A 19,947-nucleotide genomic window follows, 5' to 3' on the forward strand; every position below is an offset into this window, starting at 1 on the left:
GTCCTGTAGAATCCAATGTCGAGGGTTCATAGCACCATCAACTATCTCATTACTGGGAGAACTGGGAGTGCGTGGACAGAGTCTGACTGACTGAGTAACTGAGTGACTGACTGACTGAGTGAGTGTCGGTACTTTCAGAGCCGCAGAGAGAGAGAGAGAGAGAGAGAGAGAGAGTTGCGACATCGCAATGGCGGATCATGGAGCATATTGGACCTCCACTGACGCGACTCTCTGTCTATCTGGCTCTGGATACTTTGTTCGGGGTGTAGGCGGGAGCTGCTCCTCCGCTGCTCGTCTGCTGACCTCACCTACATCCGCAGCACGCACCTGCTTTCAAACACGTTGTCATCGGCCTCATAAGGACAGTCCTTGAACACAAAAGCACATTGACCTGATGCGGTCAGCCACATACGAGGTTTTGACTTAGTTCTGAGTCCTTTAGGAATTTTTCCAAGGTATAACAAGGTGTTATCTCGAGGCAGTGAGCTCGACAGTTAAGGGGCGTAAAAATAGAAAGCTCTCTCGCCGGTGCATTTGTGGAACACATTAGGAACAAAGAGAAGCATTAGAGGACATCAGTGATCGAGCTGGAGGATAAATTTAGTTGTAGTTTAAACAGGAAAAAGAGCAAGCTGACTGATGAGGCCTAACAGTCACATTTCTCATATTTAAACATACAATATTAGTGTTTATTTTTTAATATTACATTAGAAATACATCATGTGCCTACAACTCCATAACTCCATTTCATGAAGTTGACGTCAGTAAAGTGAAATAACAGCTTCAACTAGGACATTAAACATCAGAGTTTGGGGCAGCTGCATGCTACATCTTAAATGTCTTTCCACGGGTTGACAGGAAAATAAACTCTGCGAAAAAATTGCCCGAAAAGAACGTCATCCCATGAAAAACTTGTTTTCAACCCCAAAGATTGCATCATTTTTTAAAAGTTAGCAGAACGGAGACTAAAGTAAACTCCTGAGCCAATCAGAGAGAGCGTGTGGGGTTCAATTTAAGCAGCAGGCCTCCCGCCTATCATGTTAAGAGCGGGGAAAGCGAGGACATCACACCCCCGAGCGATGAGCGGCTTTGCTGCTTTTTCTTGTTCTGGAATAACTGATAGACTGAAAACGCGGTCCAGCTCAATCGCTTTACCCTGCACAGAGCTGTAGGGTGCGGCTGTGTGGGCCAGTCTGAACTGGATATGAAACTGTCTTGCATACAGAGATGGAAAACGGACTAAATCACGCTGGCACCCCAGGTCTCTCCTAAAGGTCAGATATAAATCTCTTCCTATGCTGATTTAATAGCAGACAAAGAGGTCGTCTATCTACCTGCTGCTACATAATAAAAGGATAACATCAGCGCCGACGCTTTGGAAGAGAAGAAAGCAAAGAGAATTTAAAGAAGCATCCCCCACTTTAGAGCGTTCTCTATTATTCCAGTCCCTACATGTTTGCCTGGATACACAGCACGTAAAGGTTACAGGAATAGAATGACAGTTGAATTTGGAGCAAAAATAAGTAATGAAAACTTTATATTGCACGAGATGATGACTGTTAAGATGAGATCAGATAAATGTGTAATAGTGCATGGTTATTTTAAAAAGTTATACTGCAAAGAACATATACGTATATACATATATAAACGTGATATTTGGGCATGTCACAGTTGCACGGCAGTAAAATAAAAGTTCTAATCAGTCAATTAATACATTTTGATTGGGAAATAAGAAGCAGCATAAACACTACTAGAAAGGCAAATACAGCTTTATCCAATGAAAGACAAAATACATCTTTCTCACCTCCCTGACCCTGGACTAGTAAACCGTAAGCACAGATGTAACAAATATATAACCGCACTGAATTAGTCTAAACAACTGAACACTGACTGCATTACTCAAATCTGTGGTTTCTTCGTAATAATGTGGGTCAGTAGAAGATAAACAGTTCCCATGTTATCAACATAACGTGTGATTATGGATGCCGGCAGTGTGACAAAATCAGATAGGAACTGGTGCATGTTGGTGGAGCAGGTGGCCTTTTTTTCCCCTGCCCCCCAAAATATCTGCGCACGGCCCTGATTGCACATTATATTAGAAGTTGTATCATTGCTGTAATTGAGAACATGCATATGGTGATGAAAAGATCTTTCATGCTCCATTTGTCCTCCTGCTGAACGGGGAGGAGTTATACAGCCTGGTGGCCACAGGTAGGAAGGACTTCCTGTGGCGTTCTGTGGTGCTACTCTGTGCTCTCAGTCTACCGCTGAGCGTGCTCTGGTAGGACTCCAGTGTGACGTGCAGGGAGTGAGCGGTTTGAGGTGTATCCTCCTCTCAGACACTTCCACTAGAGACTCTAGTTCCACTCCCAGGACAGAGCCTGCCTCCCTGATGAGCTTGCTGAGTCTGTTAGCGTCCTGTGTCTTCACCGAGTGATTGCACATCTGAAGCATGGTTCTGTAGATGTCGAAAGATCTGATTTTCCTGAGGAAATACAGGCAGCTCTGACCTTTCATGGAAACAGCATCAGTGTTTTCAGTCGAGTCCAGTTTATTGACTATGTGGAAGGAAGCACTACTGGAAGAAGTATTCAGATCCTCTGTGTAAGAAAGGTAGCAATTCCACTTAAAGTGGTAAAATTAAAATTAAAGTGGTAATCTCGAAGATGTCAGTTTCGTTCTCTTTGGCGGCACCTATGGCGATAAACAGTAATTGCGGTAGCACACTTCCCAGATATCCAGACAGTGCTAAATGTGTGACGTCCACGGTTGGCTCCGGTTGTTACTCTTGATTTTCCTCGCTGACGGTCGCTTTCCTTTTTAGACTGTTTGCTTCATCTGAGCGTCGAATTTGTTTCTTTTTTTTTGGATTTTCACTTATTGTTGAAGTTGTATCTGTAGTCATCGATCTTTTCTTTGTTTGTTCAGCCATAGTAGATTACTGTTTACTCGCAGATAGCGGAAAAGCAGCCGCTTAGCTCCGCCTACCCTCTCTGGCAGACCAACCACTGCTGGTTGATGGAAAACACGTCACTAACTGGGCGCAGCTTGTGAGTGTTTTCCCCTAAAGTCACCACAGACACCCAGTCTGTAAAAAGACTTTCATCAGCGGGCCATAGGCTCAATCACTATTGTGTTACCTCATTCGGCGATAGATAGTGACTTAACAGACATTTATTTACATGAAGTTATATAGTGTGATTAAAACGTATGCCTTTAAATGTAAGCAAAATGTAGTGTTATCATTAGCTCTTTTATGTACTTTTTAATGGTTAAATTAAAAGTTTAACAATGTGTTGTATTGTTTTATGTTTATTAAAAACTTAAATTCTTAATCTATAAAGTAACGCTGTCACATAAATGTAGATACGGTGCAATATTTCCCCTCAAATATGTTACTATTAAGTTAATAGCAAAATGTACAAATGAGTAAATATAATTTTGGCAGCCACCTTCTGCACTTTGGGTGAAAAAGACAATATTTAAGGGGTAATTCATCACAGGACTCACTAAACTGTTCTTTTTTCACTCTATGAAAAACAGTCCCATTAAATAGTGTCCATTTAAAGCTGTAGTCTATTTGTTTATGTTAATTCAAACCGCTAAGCAGTGTAAATTAGAACCCCAGTAATAACAACAAACATCAGGAGGCATCATGGCACCATTCTTACATTCAGTCTTACTGTGCATGACTGTGCACTATTACAAACATGAAGACATTTCACAGTAAGAGCCTTTAAAAAGTGTGAGGATAATATAAATCAGGGTTACATGCATTGTGAACTGAAAAAAAGTGACTTTCTACTTAACTTTGCTTAGTTTGACGCAGCAATTCACTAAAATAAAATCACTTCAAGTGTCTTTCAAACAGATTTCACACAGCTGAAAGGAAAATCAGGATACTGGAATATTTCATGGAGCTCAGCTGGCTGGGAAAGGTCAGCTCTGTGAAAGTTGAGTTTCGTTTCTCACTTTCCTTGGACAGTTTGTTCCCATTCAGAGTGCTGCCTTCATTTTTCCAGGAAACGGATGACCATAAAAGGCTTTGCAGCCGAAGCGAAAAGCAAGCGGCTTTGGGGACATCCCTGACACCCTTCACAGAGCAAATTGAGAGGATTGGAATAATTGTTTGTTAATTCAGTGAGTGTGGGGGCAGTGGGGAGAAGCTTAATCCGACAAATGAAGACTGGACCAAATCCAAAGTTTTCAGGCAACCAAATCAAATCATTGTATTGTAGCCTGCCAAATCATTTCTGCATTCATGGAGGGAATAAGGCACTCAGCATTTGGCTGCTCGGGAGCATAGGTTATTAAAAAGACAACTAACACTTAGGCTACAAAATAAAAACAGCAGATGTGACTCTGAAGATTACTTTTTACACTCTGAGGTAAAAAACCTTTGTTACAAGAGGAGTTTGAGCTTTGGTGAGAAGGAGAAGTAAGAAAACCACTGTTAGGTCTGTAGGCTAAAAAAGAAGCCACAGCTAGGAGGCAATTCACATAGCATAGCACACAGGCACACTGTTTGTTTAATCTGTATTAAAACCTTAATGTGAATAATATGTCATTTTAAAAGGTATTGTGACCCTGTGAACATGTTAAACAGGGCGTTGCTTTGCACTGAACTTGGCTAGCTAGCTGGCTAGCTGCTCACCTTTTGCTGCAGTCTCAATGCTAAAGTAAGCTAAGAGGCTGGTGGGGCTCATCCCAAGATATTAGTGAATGCTATCAGTTGTATCCTAAACTGTAAAAAGTCTGTAGACGTATTTATGACGTACTTAATAGTCTAGTGTTTAAATGTTTGTGTTACCTTTGTCGAACTTGCCGTCCAATTGTTTTAATGATATATTTCTGTGTCTGTACATTGAGAGTAATGTAAAACCAGAGTCAAATTCTTAGTATGTTTGCACATGTTTGGCCACTAAAAATGATACTGATTCTGTCTTAAAACTGTCGCGCACAAAGTTGATTTGAACACACTGACCCAAGAAGTCACCTAAAATGAAAGGTAGTTGTAGGCTACTGGCCAACACCCCTGAGAAATAACAGGATTCGTACATTTTGCTGAGCATATTGGCAGGAAAAACTATTTAGCACAAATCCAGAGGTATTTTCTGAATATTAAGATTGTATGATTTGGAGCTAAAATCCACACGGTTGTCAGCATGTATATGTTCTTTGTCAGTTAGCATAATCTTCACGTCATGCATGCTAGTTTTGGTCTGTGAGAAAAGTCATGCGCCTAGATTTGGCTTGATTAGTTTTTCTGTTTGTTCTGCGCAGTGGTGGCTAGTAACACGTTACACTTACTCCGTTACATGTACTAAATTTACTTCTAAGAGTGCTTGTTTTAACCATCAGTAGTCTAAAAGCACCAATTAGCAACTTATCAACAGCTAACCACAGAACATCGAGGAGAAGAGGTGCACAGTAACTGAGGCAATGGTTTTGATTAAGGGAGAGTCGGGCAAGGTGAGCCGCCTCATGTTTCTGGGCAAATGTGCACACTGTTTGTCGTTTAAGCTACATTCATGAAACACCCATCATTTCGTTCTGGCAGTGATGGAGAGAAACACACAGGAGATGGGCTGAGTAATATTTAGGCCTGCACATATCTTTTTTGGTTTGTTTTAGGCTGTATCAGTTTACAAGTAAAAAACATGGAATATTGTTACGGTTAGAAAAGATGTTTTAAAATAAGTGAACGTTAGCCAGTTACTGACAGAAGAGTTTGGAAAATGCATAGTCAGATTTTGGAACAGAGAATTTAATTTAATTGGAATATGATTTGATTTCTGAACGTGCACATCGTCTTATCTTGTGTTCAACATATTTATGAAATAAATTGCATCTAATGAAGTTACTCACTACTTGAGTAGTTTTTATGTGATACTTTCTTACTCTTACTCAAGTAGTTATTTCTATAGCTACTTTTACTTGTACTTGAGTAAATATAATTAGAAAGTAACAGTACAACTTAAATCAATCAAATTTGCTTGCTATGTAGGCGTGATCCAGGAAGGACATGAGTGTGCCCACTGGCATGTAAGTTTTCACTTATACCGTTTAATAAACAATATCTGATCACATCTTAGGTATGAAATATACATGAAAACACTTGCTTGATTGAAGTACAATTTACACTCAATGTGCACTCTCTGTTGCACCATTGCACTATTGTCTCCTGTCTATAAGTGTTGTTGTGTTTAAATGTATATATATAGATATAAATAATTAGCAAAATATATTTGTACCCATAGGTCTGTCTATGATGGTATTAGATCTAGTTTTTTTAGTGTCTAAGTTTGTTACCTCGTCTAACCTGTCCTTGTTTTAAAGTTTATTGTGTCTGTTTGGTATGTGTGTCTGTGCAGCGAGAGCAAAGAAAACCTGTAGTCAGATTTCCCTGTATGCGTCCACATACTTGGCCAATACAGCTTATTTTGAGTCTGATTTTTACCACTTTTGGCAAAAATTTTCACAACTTGTTTTCTTCTTAGAAATACTCAAAGTGGTAAATGAAAGCAGACACATCTGTGTTGTTAGCCTGCACATCTGTTATTAAACTATTAAATAATATACTAAACAATCACAAATTTGACCACTGTCTACCACATCCAACAGCCGAGAACATAAAAAAACATTAGAAAGCTCTCCTAATTTCATCATATCTTTATAGAACCATGGGAACATAGATACGCTCCCAGCTGCTGCCTGAGCTTTATATTTACCAAACAGATATGAGAGTGATGTCAATCTTCCTATCCCACTCACGGGAAAAGAGCTAAAGTATTCCCAACTGGCTTGATTTCTTGAATTTCATGGAGAAAATAAATCATATGAGGATGTTGAGGAGTATAATGGACTGTGGCTAAAGTGTCACTTTACAGAAATACAATGTAATGTGTTGATTTCTACTTTTTTTTTTTCATATTTTGCATTAAAAAATTCTTTAACAAACATGAAAGCTTATTTACAAATCCTGGTCCTGATCCGATGTTTTACATGAATGTCGCAATGATTTCAACTTTGCCAGATGTTCAGTTTAGTCACCCCTCACTAATAAAATGTAACTGGCACCTACGTGGTTAATATCTGGACAATCTGCATCCAATTTATAGTCACATGACTGAGAGGAAACTTTCACTGCGGAAACCGGAGTCCAGGAGGGAGTGGATCCACTTGGTAGACCTCTAACAGACGGTGAAACATGCCGAAGCTCGACACACGAGTCCTCAGCCTGTTGTTATGGATCCCAGGTAATGACTGCAGACTGAGGTCATATGATTACAAAAGTTTGACAATAAGCCTTTTATTTATGAAAGAGTTCTTAGGATTATTCATGTGTATGTTGCCGCCCCCTTACTTTATTGTTGTGCTTTTGTCAAATACTGCTGCTACATTGTTAGATATGTTTTATGTTACACTTCTTTTTACTGACTTATACGATATTTGTTAAAGACAGACTGAAAAGGTTGTTAGAGTTGTCATGTTTTCTGGGAGCAGGAGAGGGCTATTGAGCGTTTTTGAATAATCTCTTAAGCCTCTGTACTCTTTGCACCATTGGCAGGAGAAGGTTTGATGTTTATTTTTCTGTTCTCCAAAGGCCTGTTACATTCCCCCCCCCCCCCACCTCCAAATCTCTTTTACAGAGGGATAATCCAATTTTGGAATGAGGGGTGAGGGGTGGGAAGTATAGCGAGAGTGTTTGGGTAGAAAGGAAACTGAAACCTAAAATGTGTTCAAAGTGAAGTCATCTTTACTTTCCATCAGCCATCCAGTGCGGGGTAACCACCGAGGGAGAGTATTCAGTCCTGGAGGGCCAATCTGTCGTGATCCCGTGTCATTATGAGCCTCAGTACGAACACTACGTCAAATACTGGTGTCGGGGCACGACGAGGGAGTTCTGCACCATCTTAGCCCGGACGGATGACCTCAGCTCACCCAAGGATAAAGTGAGCATTTCTGACGACCTGGACCAGCTGGTGTTCACTGTGGCCATGAACAACCTGAAGAAAGGGGAAACTGGGTGGTACATATGTGGCGTGGAGATAGGAAGCATATGGAGCGCGGACGTTGTCACTTACACTAACATCAGGGTCGTTGATGGTGAGTAACGGAGTGATTCTTAACCTTATTGATGCGTAAAGAAACAAAACATTTTCATGCATTTGAAACAGAAGCTCTTAGAGGGAGTTGTTTCCTGCAGGTATGTCGATGGTGAACAACCAAGTGACTGGGGAAGAAGGGGAAACTGTCACAATTGAATGCCCCTACAGTGAGAGATACAGGTACTTGATTTTTCTCACTCATAGTATTTCAATTGTGGATGTTTTATTTACCTTTAAGGCATCATAACTTGTAGAATCCATTTATTTAACATTAATAAACCTGAGAAAAATGCTAATTTATTCGAGATCTTCAATACAAGCCGAACTCTGATAGACTGTCAGCCGTCAGTGACTCCCCTGTGATTGCTTGCCAACAGAGAAAGTAGAAAGAAGTGGTGCCGGAGCGGAGACTGGAGCTCCTGTCTGCTGACAGATGCTGGAGAGAGCTACGAAGACGCTTCAGTGGCCATCAGCGATGACAGAACTAGGACTTTCACTGTAACCCTAAAGAAGCTGCGGCTGAAAGATACTGGCTGGTACACGTGCTCGGCAGGAAAGCAGAAGATGTCTGTGCAAGTGCTGGTCACGCCTCGAAGCACGGATTGTAGGTTGACAAAGAACCCTTAAAAGTATATGATAAACTATCCTCTCATTGCAATGTCTTACACTGAATGTGGAATCAGGCAAGTTAGTGAGTGTTTTTGTTTGTATTCATTCATTTTCTGGCACTCGGAGGCAGTGGATCAAACATTTACATATTATCATCTAAGTTTCAAATATAAGTTTTACTGAAAGTCTATTTCCACATCAACATTAGCATTCCATCAAAGCTATGTTTCTGGTGGGCGTTAGTTAATATTAACCTTAGTCTCTGCCAATTTTTATAGCTCATGAGCTTCTTTATACGCCACTATTTTCACCAGCTAGCTAACTTTGTTGTTATGTCAGACAGATAGTTTACAGTTGGCTGCAGAATTGGGTGATTATCGCTGTGGGTTTGTCATCGCAATCACTCACTACTTCCTGTATAGTCAGCTATAAAGTGGGTTCCCCATTTTGTACTGCTGTCCAAATGTTGAGTGAGAATTTCCTCAAAATATATAGTGGACTCAAAGTATCCCACAATCAATCTGACAGGTAGTCAAGTGGTCTGCTTTCCGTTTGTAGTATGCTTGTAGTCCGAGTATTAGTATTGACCAATCACGTATCAGCAGGCTGCGGCGTGTGCAGGAAAAAGTCCGTGAGGAGAGCAAAAGCAGGCAGAACGCAATGCGCCGTAATGACATCCCGGCTCCCATCAGCGGCTATCTGACAATGATTTAGCTTCTTATTTATCTCTGTAAACAGACATCTGCATGCTAACAGCTAACAATTCGTTCTAGATCAAAAATTCAACTTGAGATAAATTCCCTTGACACTGTGTCACAAAAGCTGTTCAGCGTTCAGATTTCCCGACTCTCTGAATGCATCAGAAATGATCGATCTGACCTCCGGTCAACAAACAAGCATTTTAAAAGTTTTCTTCTCCTCTCGAGGACAGACCTGACAAAGCTTCATTTGTACTTCTTACAAATCTGCGTCATGATGTTGAAATTTCAGCAAAGGTAAAACTAAAGTGTATCACAAGAAAAACAGGTTCTTTTTCTGTAAACAATGCAGCATGTGGAAAAGGAAGTCTTGATTGGAAGTCGTTTATCGCTAACCGCTGGCTACTGTCCGGCATGTTACCCCCAGAGGCTGTATCGTTGTCAGACTGATGGGAAACCTGAACACTTGCCATCGCCCACGTCCCTGCCTACAGATTCTACATTTCTATGTAGAATCTGTAAATAGAGATTACCAATTAGCTAACGCTGGACAACACACTTATGTTAACATTCAAACAAGCTAACATCACGTTAGCTAGGAATTTATGCTGTCCTATTATATCGTGTAACACTACCAAACAGTTATGTTAGCTTTCAGCCACCAGCAGTATTAGCTAACAGCTGAGAGCTAACGATATATGTTGTCTGACTAGCTATTTAGCATATTGTTTTACCTTGAATTACTGCCAGTTATTCCATCTAGACTATTACTGTTCATCATCTTTAAAGTGGTGGTCGACTGAGATTTGGTAAATTGATGTATGACATCATAACAGCATTTTAGCTTCAGACTTTTATGTGTGATTTCAGAACAAAATGGCCACCATGTGAAGATGGTCAATAGTGTCCTCTAGATAGACCTCTCAGGAGTGAGTAGACATTATGCAGTCTTGTTTGGCTTGATTGCTTCACCTTACCTGCACTTGTTTTCTATTATCCAAAGACATAAGCCTTGTAATGCTAGCTTTAATCCTAAAAGCTCAGTTTTAACTGAAATTTCTCTCCTGCAAACATCTATTTAAAGCGGTGATCTGACAGGCCCACTCAAACACCAGACTGCCATTGAGAAGTATTTAATCCGGGCATTGTAGCTATGAAAAGAGGCCAAATTCTGCCCTTTTACCCACATCAGTCTACTGTATTGAGAGGTAGCCAAGTGCAGCTTAGAGATCAATATGTGTTTGTGACAGATGGCAGGGGCTCTTTTAGCTCTCAAAGCTCTACGAGGTATCGATTATTACGGGTCACTTATCAAGAATATTGATTTTATGAACTCTGCGGGCGCTGCTGAGAACACTACTTTGCTTATACTTGCAAACATCATTTTTCAGCTTTGTGTCTTTATCTTCTGCAGCAGCGCCTGTGACATCCACACCTTCGCCAAGTCAGTGTAATAGGTACATGCCTGCCAGACCTCTCAATAAGGACTCCAGTCATAGGTAAGACTGACAAACTTTTTCTGACCACAAACCTCCTCCGCATTTTGTCCATATTTAAACCTGAATTTAAAGGGATAACATGGATTTTTTAAAGTGGGGTTGTATGAGGTCAGTAGTAATGGGGGAATTCACTAAGAAGGAATTGCGGGTGCTGATACCACCATAAATTGCACATCATTTGCATCTGCTATCAGCCCCGTCTCAAGATCCGATTCACAAAGAAAATTGCACTGATGATAATCAAGTGCAAACATAAAGTTTAGCAGATCTGTGCACTTGCTCTTGTTTTATGTCTGATTGTGGAGAGACGCTGTCTGCACCTCCACTCTCTGCTGCTCTGTCCTGCGCTCTCAGGCAGTAGTTGAGCTCCACACTGACGGATCTCAACTCCATGCACAGATTGGTGATGAGCAGAAAGAGGAGGGAGCAGCTCTTAAACAGTTTATTGTAAAGTTCAGACTCGACAGGTGTTTACTAGTTTCACTGTCTGTAACGCAGCTTACCGCTATCTAATGGCCTGAGATAGCGGTGGCTAGATCAGCTTAATGTAAACACGCGCAACACTCTGCACCGATCATTTTTGTCAAGAGGAAAATTTGCCAAACAAACGCTGAATAATCCAGCTCGACTCTTGATATTGTCATGAAAGCTTTCCTGATATTGACTTTGAATTTGGCATGGCTACGGGTTTTATTAAGTATTTAATTTCCCGATTCCATCAAAAGTCATACGCTAGTTATTTAGCTATTTACACAAAGCGTTGGTGGGGCCATTAGTGAAGGCCTTGGGTGATTACTGACAACCACAGGTGTTCTGTGTCAACTGCAGACTGCGGGAGTTTAGTGTGACTGCTGATAATCTATTTTTGGTGTTGGAGGGACTTTAGCTACTTAATAATGCAGGAGACGCTAACGCTAAAGAGACAAGCATGCATTCATAGCTTTGAGAACAAATAAGTGCTTCTCAGCTAACATTGTCTAACTTAAGACATGGAAAGCAGAGCCTTTTATAACTCACTGTTCAGTCAACAATTTAAATAAATATTGTCAGATGGCTTTCGCCTCCTTCTCTGAATGTTAATCAGAAGACTATAGATAAAGTTTAGGGCGACACTACGCTGAATTTCATATGCTACTTGTCTCTGTGCGCAGCCAGAAAAATGTCAATTAAAACATGATTGTCCACGCCCAAGGTTTTCTGATTGTTAGCAATGTTTATTTCACCCTGATTTTTGTCTATGCCTAAGGCCCCTTATCCACATAGCGCCTTTTTCTCAGCGCCAACGTCTTTTTTCAATGAGGACAGAGCGTTTGTAGCCGCCTTTTTTCAGAGCGCCACGCCTTTTTTGTGCGCCCTCTCCGAGCTATTCAAGTTGAAAATCTCTGAACTTTACAGAAAGGTGCGGGTGTCGTCACTGCCGCTTTTTTCAGGCAACCAATCAGATAGGGCAGCACTCGTCTCCCTGGTTACAAACAAACATGGAGGACAACTTGTCTTGGCCGTTCCCGTCTACCCGGAGCTGTACATTTGACAAGCCCCTTTTCTGCCACAAAAAGGCGCCATGTGGACACAAGGCTTTATGAGACTCTCAACATTGATATCAAACAAGCATTTGTATGCTTTTAAATGTCCATAGTCTCTAAAACTATTAACCATTATGGATGCTTACACTGTCATGATGTTCTCTTGCCAAGGAGCATGCATCTGTCTGAGCCTGAGCTCTCTGTGTGTTTGTGTTATAGTCACTACTTGGAGTCTTGGCTGGTGTGCTCGGGTGTCGTCATCATCCTCGGCATCGCTGTATTTATGAGGAAGCTGTGGAAAGTGCGCAGTAAGGAAACTCCTCATTGTTTACCTTTTTTAAAACATTGAATCCAGGCAGAATAATTCCCATAACCTCCCCTGTAGGTCAATGGAGTGTTTCACAATCATTAAATATATTTGAGTAACAGAATTGCTTCGTTATGTGTGGCTTACAGATCCTCAATATCAATTTTTAGAGCAAGACTCTGCAGTGAGACAAAATAAGGACCCTAAATCAAGGATAAATGTAAGTTCCTATTAATATATCTTCCTGTATTTCATTATAATTAAAAATACACTGTTATCAAGGATGTGCTTTCATGCTTATCATGCTGAATTTTCTCTCGGCTTTCCCCCAGAAATACTCGGGGGGTGTAACGAACCAGCCAGACACCACGGTCGTTTTCCTGAACAAGGGTGAAAAGAGGGACGACGCACTTCTGTACTGAGCTCTGTCGCTGCAGAGTTAATGTTAGTCTTTTTGACTGAACGGCATGTTCGAGTTAGTATACTGCTCATGACACAGCCTCTATATCCAGCGCCTTTTTGTATTTTACATACCATCGCATTTAAAAACATGTTCTCTGATTGCTGTTAACCATACGCAACTGGTGCATGCTGGAGATCTTAAGAGATGCCACTGTTACTCATATTTGCCAAAATGTAATCATGTAATCTTTTATTGGTCAGATGAAGCCCCGTGAATACCACTGAGGACACTGAGGTCCTCTTCATCGTGTGTTATAATTTGGGGATTTGAGAAACCTTGTGGATATTCTGCAGATAAAAGAGAAGGCGAATGGTGAAATTGGAACATTTTTATTCTCAAAATAAAGATCCTTACTTCTCCTCTTTCTGTCTTTTTTTTCATGTGGCAAAATAAAGTGTACCTTCATACTTTCTAAAGTATAAAGAAGTTAAATAAGTGATTTTTTTGGCCATGTGGGGGCGGCAAAAACAAGCAAACATAAGTGAACCATCACCGCAAAGATTTAATTAAACATCCTGAAGGAGTGGAGGCACATTGGCATTAATTATCAGTTGCGTTTATGTCCCCTTTATTAAAGCTCCTGTGAGGAGTTTTTCCACTGGTTATGAAACAGACTGAAATTAATGACTCTATATGAGCTAAAGATCAGATAAGATAGACTTTATTGATCCCCCATTGGGGGGAAATTCACTTGTTACAACAGCTCAAAGTAAGGCGCAGGGGTGAAACAAGTGATGGATAAAAAAAATGCAAGGACAAAAAGACAATGAAATACAATAATATTAATAATAAATGCACAGACAACCACTCACATTCACATTCAAACCTACAGGCAATTTTAGAGTCAGACTGTGGGAGGAAGCCGGAGCACCCAGAGGGAACACATGCACGGGGAGAACATGCAAACTCCACACAGAAAGGCCCCCGAAGTCAGAACCAATGACTCTATATAAAGACGGACGACGCGTCTCCATCTGCTCCCATTGTACGAGACTGATGCCGAGATAGCCCCTGTGATAAGCACTGCCATCTTGCGCTGGTGTCGTCATTTGGAGCCAGAGTTGCGCAGTAGAGATCGGCGGGTGGAGCGGCCGTAGCCACTCCCGCTAACCCAAACACACACTTAACTTACCGAAAAGCAAAGATCCAGCACATCGCCGTATTTACTAGCAGAACAGCTTCTTGTGTTGGTCGTGTATTTTGATTTTATAGTTTGACTCATGTCCCATCTGTTAATATGGAGGAGGCGGGCTTTATGACCTATACTGCAGCCAGTCAGCAGGGGGCGATAGAGAGGGTTTGGCTTCACTTTTAGGGAGCTGTCATGTCGTCCATCTTTTTATACCGTCTATGGTCTGAACTGGGAATCAAACCTCGAGCCTTCTAGCTGTGAGGCCGCAGTGCTAACTACTGCACCAATGTGCAGCCCCGACATACAAACAAAATAATTATATTATTATATATAAAAAAAGATATTCAGAGACTTTATTTCAAGTATCCATTTTGCTGTTGGGGGGAACATTGACACATCACCTCAGTGTCAGAAATCCTGGATCAGGCTCTGCTCAAAAGTCTGTAGTGTTTTAAATCGTGTTTAAAGGTCTAATGACCACAGCTGTCTCGCACACTGACTACCCCTGGTATAAAGGGCTCTTTTAAAGATGGATTTGGACAAGCTGTTGGAAATCGTTGCCTTTAACTACAGAAAAATAAGTTCAGTGTGAATGTGTCCAAAGAGTAAGATAGTTTGTCTGCATGGAAAGCCCGTGGGACTGGCAGAGACACATTTAGTTCTTGTTACCATTTAAGTAGAGCTCGACTCCAGTGTTTGTTTCATACCACACTGAAGAGACTAATTAACACATTTAGGCACGAATACATTCTGTTTAACAGAGAGCGTGCAGATTCAGACTGTATGAACGTCGCAGTGAGAAAGATGTAAGCAAATGGCTGCAGAAACCATCAGAAGGAGTTCGTAAATGACCTCTGAGAGAAAGAAACAGCTCTGCTCCGAACCTCAAACAATGTGCGAGAATTGTAAATTCATATGAGGACAAGCCATTACAGGTTTGTGATCCAAAGAACACAGTAAAAATACATTCTCACGAGTCTTTGTGATTTTCATGTAAACCGTTTTAATGATCTCTCATGAGCAAAATCCTGATATTCAATGACATGAGTGTAATAATTCTCCCTATAATCATCACAATTCATAATATATAACAAAAAAACATCCGTTTATTCCACAACAACTTCTATTGATGTGTCCCCGAATGGAAAGACGCAGAGTCGTTCCTTTGTGACCAGACCGATTTATTATTCTGCATTCAGTTACTTCTTGTCCATTAATTCAACAGTCATCCGTATACAATTATGTATAATGCCATAACTCCAAACTTCCATCATCACAGAGCTGATCATTATCATCGTCTCAGATCACAAACAGGTCGGTGACAAATTCAAGGAAGATGTAAATCAATGAAAGGACTCGTTTCAGGGCAGGATGGAGTCACAAAGTGATTTAAAGCTGCTGTGAGGAGTTTTTAGCCGGTTTGAAACAGACTGAAATAAATACTGATGACTCGATATGTCTTACAAAAGCAAACCAGACCATCAGAGACAAGACTGACTTTACATATACAGTTATTTTTAAGGCCTGTGTTGCTGCCAACGGGTTGGTGTCAGACAAGGAGAGCACACTGCCAAAACATTTTTTGTTTACATCTTCCACGGGAAAGATCCACACGAAGTGACACGTTCGGCTGTTAAAAGGAAGCAGGATGAAATTCTTAGGGCCTGTGTCTACTAACAGTGTTTTTTGCACTGGCAGCACCCGCCACGGACGGGAGGTTTGACTCTTTTTACCAAGTCGAGTTTGTATGAGTCACTCACTAAAGAGAGTCGAAAGCTGAAAATTTTGTACAGAAATTCGGGGCTGCCAGCGCAAAAAACACTGCAAGTGGACACAGGCCCTAATCGCATGTACAGGACAAGATGAGCAAAGCGATAAGCGACTGCTTTGTCCACGGGGGTCGCCAAGATCAACACAGCAGCTTAAAGAAAAGGATGTTAATGATGTGCTGAGGTCCCCAATGTCACAAGATCTCCACCTAACTAAACAACAATTTTGGACGGCCGTGTGCATCATGCAGCTCTATACAGCTGGCATAAAAAACACACTGAGGGAACATCTTTAGGAGAATGGTGGAAATGGTGCTCAGATCTAAAAAGCTCAACATCAAAGATCTCTGACGCTGCTCTGAAGGCTGGTGGTGGTCAAACACCTCAAAGCGTTGCTTCTTCTTTTAACTCCCCCTTCATGTGTATCTGCTGCCTAATCCTAATGTTAGGACGGAAGAAAAAAAGGCTGTTTGAAGAAGGTGAAGAATCTGATATCTGACTGCATTAAAAGTTACTGTAGATGATATTGTAAGGTCAAGGACACTCTTTAATGTTCTCTGTTTGTACATTACTCTAGCCTTGGTTAAATATTGTTAAACGTTTTCAATGTGAATTTATCTTTTATCTGCTTTTGTGTAGTTTTGTCTTGTCCAGGTCTGCCTTGAAACTGAATCAGTTTAAAACTTTACCAGACTTACCTGGATAGCAGCAGAATGAAAAGGATGTGGTTCTGCTACTGATTCTTCCTTTAACTATCTTATATTGAAGGTTAAATTTGAGCCTTAAGAGTAAAAATGATTCTTCAGGATACAAATACATCATTAGTCAGGCAGCCGTTCCATCCCCGTATGACTTAAGTGTCTTTGTGTCTTTCTTTTCGCAATTTTAATAGCTGTAACTGCTGTTTACATTCACCTACTGGAAATCATTTCATTTCAAATGTCACGGCAGGAATCTTTGAATCTTTTTGAGTCAAACAGGAATTTGTCATTTTTCATAAAATGCAAAATAAAGGTCAAGCGATTCTTTACAAATCTTCAAATTACCAACATGTCAGGGTGCACCATGACTTTACTGTTCATATCTGTGCACTGACAAAAATTGGGAGTGCGATTTACTTACTAGGTAACAATTTCCACACAGAAAGTCTTTTTACTCTTAAATTCTCTGAGTAGTTTACTTACCATGGTAAACTTTTAATTAGGTCCAGCCAGTTAAAAGCTTGGAAAATTAGAAAATAGAAAAAGTATTTTTAATGCAATAAGTAAGTAACTACAGTGGTAGTCTGAGTTATATCTACTTACTAAGAACGAGTAAAATCTACTGATGAAAACCAGATTTTGCTCGTAAACTTCACAAGAATTTCTTGGTAGACTTTATTGAGAATATCCTCTGTTAAACTTACAAGTAATTTCTGTGTGCAAATTGTTACCTAGGTTTTTCTAAGTAAGTGCAGTATCACCAAGGTTGTTAAAGATATTGCAACTTCATTTTTTTATTGTATTGTGTTGTATTGTATTGTGCTCTCTGTAGGCCGCTCCAGTCCAGCTGAGTTTCACCACGGTCTCTTTGTTCCTGTCATTAATCTGAATGCATTTAAAGCGGAAGCAGTTCTGCCACTAGATGGAGGTCAACCCTGTATGAAATATGTTCTTTCTGTTATGTATTGCTGTGTGTGCTTGTGTGTCTGCCTGTGTGTGTGTGTGTGTGTGTGTGTGAATCTATTCATATAAAAAATGTTCTTTTTTCCCTGTCCAAACATCACAGACAGTCTGTGGAAAAAAGTGAGGACAAGCTGGAGGCTGTTGCTTGTCACCACGGAGCTCAGATGATTTAAATTCATGCTCTTCTGTGTGTGTGTGTGTGTGTGTGTGTGTGTGTGTGTGTTTTTTTCCAATACAAGAAAATCAATCTGTTGCTGATGTCTACATGTAAAAGAAATTACATTTCTCTTATTGTTCCCTTGAGTCTTGCCATTTGAGGGCGTCCACAATCGATACATTTGTGCTCACCTCCTGTGCAGCTGCAGCAGATAATGAGGCATCAGCGGGAAACATGGAGGGCCACGAGGAAGGACAAGAGACTCTTCTATGCTCTGTGACTATTGTTATGAAGGCCAAGTGTTGCAGAAACATGCCTGATCCCAGTTTAATACTGCACTATTTCTGTTCACCCAGACCCAGGTGGACAGGAGGATTAGGATGCTTTTTAATTGGGCCAAGAAAGCACTTAATATTCATGACTAAGCTACCTGAAAGCTACTGGTACGAAAACCAGTGTGATAGTATAACATTAATATTGTATCTTGGTTCAGTTGCTCTATCACAGAACCAAAAGCTGCGCGGGGAGAAAGAAGCATAATTTTCCTCTGTGTTTCTATAGTAACGGTAGATTAAAAACAAAACACAAACAAAATGAAATGGCACCTAGTTGCCGGATCCTGTTGAACCATAAGATCCACTCTGACTTGCCAGAGTGCCTCCCACCCGCTGAGAGAGGATGGCGAGGCTGGAAATGAGGGCACAGGCTAGTCCTGCAAATCTAAACCCCCCCCCCCCCCCCCCCTCTCGTGTTCAGCATTGTTAAATGCAAATCATCAAAGCAGACTTCACATCCAAAACCCACTGAAGAAACACTTCCTGTACTAAACAGCTGCATTCAATTTTCATTTCTGTGAACATGTAATTTAATTTAAAAAGTCTTTGTCAATGTTGTGCTCATGTGTATGCTCCTGGTGAGGACAAACATTTTCCAGTTTTAACAGGGACACAATGTACAGCCTTTCATTCAGTGAAAAATAGAGGAATCTCAAATGTAGTTTTGTTACAGCGAAGGGCAAACAGGAGAGCATGCTGGGACAGAGGCGAGCTTCTTTAAAGAGGACAATGAGAAGATACAATGGCATCAAAGAGCGGTACTCACTTTAAAGTACAAAAATACTATGTGAAAAGAAAATGTTCTTCTCCAGTATGCTGCAAAAGAAAATCTAAAATTAAAGCCAGTGGGGGAATGAAACATCATGATTTGATAGTTGGGTTTTGCCTGTCCTGGAAAATAAATGAATTCCTTTGTGATTACATACAATGAGTAATTTTCTAAGCTTAATGCTTTATTTTGAAGGGAAAAACATGGATACCTGTGTGCATTCTTTCACTAATGGTTTGAATTAAAAGTATAAACAAACAAATAAAACACAGTGAAACAATTTAGAATAATTTGACGAAGCAAATATAGAAAGATTAGCAGTCAAAGAGGACCTAAGGTCGATCCCTGAGGAACACCACAATACACTTCACGCAAACAAAGATGTTATCAGAATATGTAATGTGCAAATACAGAAGCAATGAATGAGAAATGTGTTATCTTCTGCTCAGAACTGTCGCATGGGCTGTACGAAGTGTGCGACCGCACAGGGCCTCGCACCTCTAAAGGGCCTCGCACAGGTTCCGCAGCAGCACTTCAAAAGTAGCCCAATTCTGCGGGAAAACCGCGGACCTGGCAACCCCGGCCCTGCATTTTTTTTACTATATTTAATATTTTCAAGACTGTTATTGACCCACAATGATTCTAAAATGAAATTCCTGTTTGTCAATTCCACTTTGCAAAAATCTAACCAAACAAATTATTCTGTTTTTCTCATTTTTGATATTGTGTCGTTACGTAGTGCGTGCTCCATCTCGCTGCTCACTGCAAGGATGAAGAAGAAGGGCAAACAATGTCGGCCGCACGAGAGCGCAACATATGTCATAAACACGAGTCGGGTGCTGAGAAAAGGAAAATAATTCTAAAAAAGGAAGAATTTAATAAGAGGATCAGGCACCACCAACATTGGCTAG

The 19,947-nt window shown here is 40.6% G+C and overlaps 1 protein-coding gene across 2 annotated transcripts; it reads left to right on the forward strand.

Annotated features, from left to right (window-relative positions):
• The first annotated feature begins 6,482 nt into the window (after positions 1-6,482).
• Positions 6,483-13,572, forward strand: pigr (polymeric immunoglobulin receptor). Of its 2 annotated transcripts, none has more exons than XM_069684653.1 (8): positions 6,483-7,259; positions 7,774-8,109; positions 8,210-8,291; positions 8,489-8,715; positions 10,833-10,917; positions 12,660-12,748; positions 12,897-12,967; positions 13,080-13,572. In XM_069684653.1, exons 1-8 carry the CDS (start codon positions 7,211-7,213, stop codon positions 13,167-13,169), a joined length of 1,029 nt encoding a protein of 342 aa, XP_069540754.1. In that variant the 5' UTR covers positions 6,483-7,210; the 3' UTR covers positions 13,170-13,572. The 2 variants fall into 2 exon arrangements, with proteins under 2 accessions (XP_069540754.1, XP_069540755.1); XM_069684654.1 differs by having other exon boundaries at positions 12,918-12,967.
• The last annotated feature ends 6,375 nt before the right edge of the window (positions 13,573-19,947 follow it).

Source organism: Semicossyphus pulcher, unplaced genomic scaffold (assembly GCF_022749685.1).
Source record: "Semicossyphus pulcher isolate SPU_LCO1_2020_fin unplaced genomic scaffold, fSemPul1.0.p SCAF_7, whole genome shotgun sequence".
NCBI classification, from domain to species: domain Eukaryota; kingdom Metazoa; phylum Chordata; class Actinopteri; order Labriformes; family Labridae; genus Semicossyphus; species Semicossyphus pulcher.

What these genes read in the sequence shown, in the direction of transcription:
- pigr (XM_069684653.1), top strand. Translation starts at nt 7,211, where the DNA reads ATGCCGAAGCTCGACACACGAGTCCTCAGCCTGTTGTTATGGATCCCA. An exon ending in AATAAGGACTCCAGTCATAG is followed by an intron (nt 10,918 to 12,659) that starts GTAAGACTGACA and finishes TTTGTGTTATAG; the next exon opens with TCACTACTTGGAGTCTTGGC. An exon ending in GAAGCTGTGGAAAGTGCGCA is followed by an intron (nt 12,749 to 12,896) that starts GTAAGGAAACTC and finishes TGTGGCTTACAG; the next exon opens with ATCCTCAATATCAATTTTTA.